Raw genomic sequence first — 5,148 nt, forward strand, 5'->3', positions numbered from 1 at the left:
AAGAGACTGGACCAGTTGCCACTTTGGTTTGGTGGGACCACTTAACCATTTGAAGTGGGCCCCCCGCCTAGATATTAAGCCGTGGGTCACAGCCGATCCAAACCCTACTGCGGGGCCCAGTACTTTTGTGGGGTGGGGGCCAAACGTGGGGCCCATTGAAAAGTGTGTTGCCTTGTGCACTAGTGTCTATTTATAACTGTATAAAATAACCAAACCAACCCAAATTACACACACTTTCTCTCAACTCTTTGTTTTTTGGGGCACTAGAAGTGTGTTTTTCAATCTAGGTATTTAAAATGACTAAACAGAATGTGGTGGTTTCCGATCCTAATTCCGGTATCAACACCGCCACATTCACGGCGGCGGTACATAAGCCGCCACCGGCGCCGGGAAGTTGCATCAACATTTCAAGAAAGACACTTGTTGACATAAATAGTGGTCCAAGAATCAATTCTTGGGTTGATTCAATGAGAGCTTCATCTCCAACTCATCACAAGTGCACTTCTCTCTCTGAAGACAATACTTCTTGGATGGTGAGTTCAATCTTAACAACCTTACCCTCACCAATAATAAGTGAAAGAAAAACAAGAAGATAAGAAAAAGCTGAAAACTTCCTCTTTATTAGCCTTTGGTGCATGGAGTCTGCACGAAATACGAAAGTAGTTAAGAATTTTGAAACATGTGATCTTTAACATGCCATAATATATGTGTAGTTATAAGACTTTTCAAACTTGTAAATTACAAGTTGTAATCTTCGGCATGCAGCAGTGCAGGGTAAGACTGCGTACAATAGAACCTTGTGGCCCGGTCCTCCCTGGACCCCACGCATAGCAGGATCTTAATGCACCGGACTGTCCTTTAATCTTAAACATGTCGTAACTCATAAAGTTTGTGTCATTATGAAAATATGTAATTTTGTAGAAGGGACTAATAAGGAATAATAGTGTCACATAAGATGGAACAGATAAATAATTATTTTTGATGCGTACCCATGTAATAATTGATGCCATTTGAGATGGGAACAAAAAAAAAACAGATGAAAAAAAGTTCTTGTGTTGATTAAATGAAACAGGTGCACCATCCATCAGCACTGGACATGTTTGAGCAGATAATCAGTGCTTCTAAAGGAAAGAAAATGGTGATGTTTTTAGACTATGATGGCACCCTTTCCCCCATTGTTGATGACCCTGATCAAGCTTTCATGTCTGATGCTGTAAGTCTTTTCAACCAACTTCAAACTTCCTTCTTTGAATTAAAGTTATATACATATATATATAACTTTGTTTTACATCATCAGTGCAATTTAAGCAGATTATTTATTAAAGGAGAGCCTTGAAGCAACGATAAAGTTGTTTCCGCGTGAGATATAGGTCACATATTCGAGCCGTGGAAGCAGCCACTAATGCTTGCATTAATAGGCTGTTTATACTAGACCCCTTAGGGTGCGACCCTTTCCCAAACCTTACATGAAAGCAGGACGCCTCGTGCACACGACTGCCTCTTTTTATAATAGATTGTTTATCATTTATTCTAGATTACCTGTCAATCTTATTAAATATAGTTATTTGTCATTCTATTTTACCTAATTTAACTATGCAAATGTTTATGACACCATTAGTACTGCTGCACAGATTTTGAAAGTCTTCATATATTTTCTAAGTATTTTTACTATTTATTCCAACCTCCTCAACCCTTTATTACTGTGTATCAGATGAGAGGAACAGTGAGAAAGCTTGCTAGATATTTCCCAACTGCTATAGTTAGTGGGAGGTGCAGAGACAAGGTACATCTTTTTCTTTTTTTGTCCTATCTTCTTTTTAAGTCCTTTCATTTAAGTTTAGTATTTTTTCAAGATTTCTTCTTTTTCTGTTTTTTTTTTAGGTTTATAAACTGGTTTTTATTTATTCTCTCTTTTTGGTTTTGCAAAATTATAGGTATATAGTTTTGTACAATTGGCAGAGTTGTACTATGCTGGAAGCCATGGCATGGATATAGAAGGTCCTTCAAAAGGTTCCAAATACAAGAAAGTAAGTGAACTGGAGTTATATTCTTTTCCTTTTCTCTTTTTGTTAAATGATCTGCTAACTTTTATACAATAAATAAAACTCTTATCGGATCAGTGTATTTTAGTATGCGGTACCAGTGGTTAAGCTAGAAAATTCAAAAAAGGTGATCAAATTTGAACATCATTTGTCAGTTGGCTATGCAAGGGTATTCAAAGTCTAATTTTTTAATCAATAACTAAATGTTTTATCGTATATATAATATAATTTTTGGGCGAATGGTGTTCAATTGACCACCCTTTGCCACACATAGCTTCACCCCTGGTGGTAGTATATTAGTTGTCTTATTTGTTCAGGTTACTAATCTCACTTATAATAAGCGACTACGTGTTGGTATTTTTTAAGTGACTTGATAGTATAAATTTTTTTACACTGTCACTGCAAGTTAAAATCTTGTTAACTTATTTTAATTCTTGAAATTCCAGGGAGCTCAAGCTGTTCTTTTCCAACCAGCAAATGAATATCTCCCAATGATTGATGAGGTAATTATCCATTATATTCATAAATAAAGTATAAAGTAAATTATTGTTGACAAAAAATTACAATGTTTATTTGATATTTTTCTTGATATGAAAATTACAGGTTTACAAAAAATTGTTGGATAAAACAAAGTCTATTGAAGGTGTTAGAGTGGAGAATAACAAGTTTTGTGTCTCTGTACATTTCCGCTGTGTTGATGAAAAGGTATGTAAAAGTTCCATATACTTTTTTCCCTTTCAATTATGACAAGATTGAATGTTACTCCTCCATCCCATAAAATAATGTAGTGACATACTTTTTTTTTTTTTAGTTTGTTAAAAAAGGATAATGATTTTCTTTATTCAGAAATAATTTACCTTTAAACTTATCATTTTATCCTTAATAAAATAATTTTATAACTATAACAATATTCCTAGCATATACCATAAATTTTAAAAGATATTTTCTTTTCAAAATTCAAAAGGGCAATCCGTTGCACAACATATCCCGTATTCACACAGGGTCCAAGGAAGAGTCGCACCTCAAGGCGTGTGATGTAGACAGCTTAAGCTAATGCAAGCACTACTGGCTGTTTCCGCGGCTCAAACATGTCATGACCTATAGGTCAAATGGAGATAACTTTAACATTGCTCCAAGGCTCCGCTTCTCTCCGGCCAATCAAATATTGTCACATAAAGTGGACTAATGGAGTATTATATATCATCCATGTAACCATTCGAAAGTAAAAATAAAAGAAGAAAAATTAAGCATCTTTTTAGGTTAGACAAAGCATATGTTAAAAGCACAAATAATGTTAAGGTATTTTTAAAGACTCCCAACTTTAAAAAAGTTTAAGAAAATATCTGATTTTATATATGTTACAGAAATGGGGTGAACTAGCACAACATGTAAGATCAGTGCTAAAAGAATATCCAAAGCTTCGATTAAGCCCAGGGAGAAAAGTATTAGAGATTCGTCCAACTATTAAATGGGACAAAGGAAAAGCTCTTGAATTTTTGCTTGAATCCCTTGGTAAGTATCTAGTTTTTGAATTATAATAACTATTTTTATTTATATACTATATATTATCACCAAAATAAAATATTGAAAAAATCAACTATTTAATGCTAATTATTTTTAGAATTAATCTTTCTTCAACAGGGTACGCTAATTGTACTGATGTCTTTCCTGTATATATTGGAGATGATCGAACTGATGAAGATGCTTTCAAGGTTTCCTATGTTCTTCTTCCATTTTTTTTTTTAAATTTATTAAAATACAGTTTATGTTAACTTATTTTAGATGGTTATCTACCTACTTATTTTGAATTATTACTTACAATCGTCCTTTAATTGACTTAATAGAGTAAAAGTTACTTTATCTGTTCCATTTTTTATGTGGCAAAGTTTGAATAAATATGAAATTTAAGGGGAAAAAAAAGAAATACTATTAAAACTTGTAGTCTAAAATAAGTTATAAATATTTGCGTGACTATAAATTATCTTATTATGGATAAAATAAAAAGTTTATAGCTAGCATATTTTCAAAGTTAGAAAGTTGTCATCCTTCTTAAACAGATTAAAAAGAAAATATTGTCAAATAAGGTGAAACAGAGAAACTAGTTTATACTGTCAATATATAAAAGTTAAGCTCTTTGTTATTTTTAATTAAACCATTATTTGTTGTTACTGCAGGTATTAAGAGAAAGAGGGCAAGGTTTTGGCATTCTAGTCTCCAAAACTCCAAAAGACACATACGCATCCTATTCTTTACAAGAACCATCCGAGGTTAGAATCTTATAATATATTAGGTTTCTGTTCAGTCTTGTTTGTTTCGATATTTTTTGATCGATATAGTAAAGTGCTGTTATAGAAAACACACATTACACATAATACTTATAAAACATGGCTCCAAAGAAAATTTGATCGTTATAGTGAAGCGTTATTATAGAAGATGACTGTTAATTATAGAGAGATCTCACTGTATTATTTTCTCACTTATTTCCATTTGTTGTGTTTATATTGTACAACTTTAGTGACTTTTTGTTAAAATTGCTTTGGCAGGTTATGATTTTTCTACGACGGTTAGTAGAGTGGAAAAGGTTGTCTTTAAGAAGACAGTTTAAGATTCAAAAACAACTTGAAGAGATAAAAGCATCTCTAAAGAACTGAGAATTGTCCAATTAATTAGTAGTGCACATAATATGCTTTTTTTTTTTTTTTGTTTATAATAAATAACTAAAAAGGTTAGAAGAACAAAAATAGATGGGATAGAAAAGAGGTGTATCTTTTCTCATTAGCTTTAAGGCCTTGTACATCTTTGTAAGTAGCTTTTGTATCTGGGCTAAATGCATAAAATGGAAATCCGCCATAATTTCATATTTTGGTTCTGACTTGTCTCATGAGCAGAACTTCAATTTTTTTTTCTCAAGTGATTGATACTTGATAGAAACTTATTATTGTCCAAGAGGACGATCAACATATTTGAACTTTTAATTTATTTATATCGGTTGAACTTATACGCATTGATAATATAAAAAAAGATACACTCTCGATGTCAAGTTAACCTGTTATTTTAATTTCCAAATAAATAAAAAAGGGCTTGTTGGCAAAAAAGTTGAAGTGCG

The 5,148-nt window shown here is 32.4% G+C and overlaps 1 protein-coding gene across 1 annotated transcript; it reads left to right on the forward strand.

Moving 5' to 3' along the window:
* Positions 1-236: 236 nt before the first annotated feature.
* On the forward strand, positions 237-4,914 carry LOC109237101 (probable trehalose-phosphate phosphatase J). Its single transcript, XM_019403360.1, has 10 exons — positions 237-533; positions 1,073-1,213; positions 1,712-1,783; positions 1,935-2,027; positions 2,489-2,545; positions 2,646-2,747; positions 3,407-3,554; positions 3,684-3,754; positions 4,217-4,309; positions 4,586-4,914. Exons 1-10 carry the CDS (start codon positions 297-299, stop codon positions 4,691-4,693), a joined length of 1,122 nt encoding a protein of 373 aa, XP_019258905.1. The 5' UTR covers positions 237-296; the 3' UTR covers positions 4,694-4,914.
* The last annotated feature ends 234 nt before the right edge of the window (positions 4,915-5,148 follow it).

The sequence above is a fragment of the Nicotiana attenuata genome, unplaced genomic scaffold (genome assembly GCF_001879085.1).
Source record: "Nicotiana attenuata strain UT unplaced genomic scaffold, NIATTr2, whole genome shotgun sequence".
NCBI lineage: Eukaryota > Viridiplantae > Streptophyta > Magnoliopsida > Solanales > Solanaceae > Nicotiana > Nicotiana attenuata.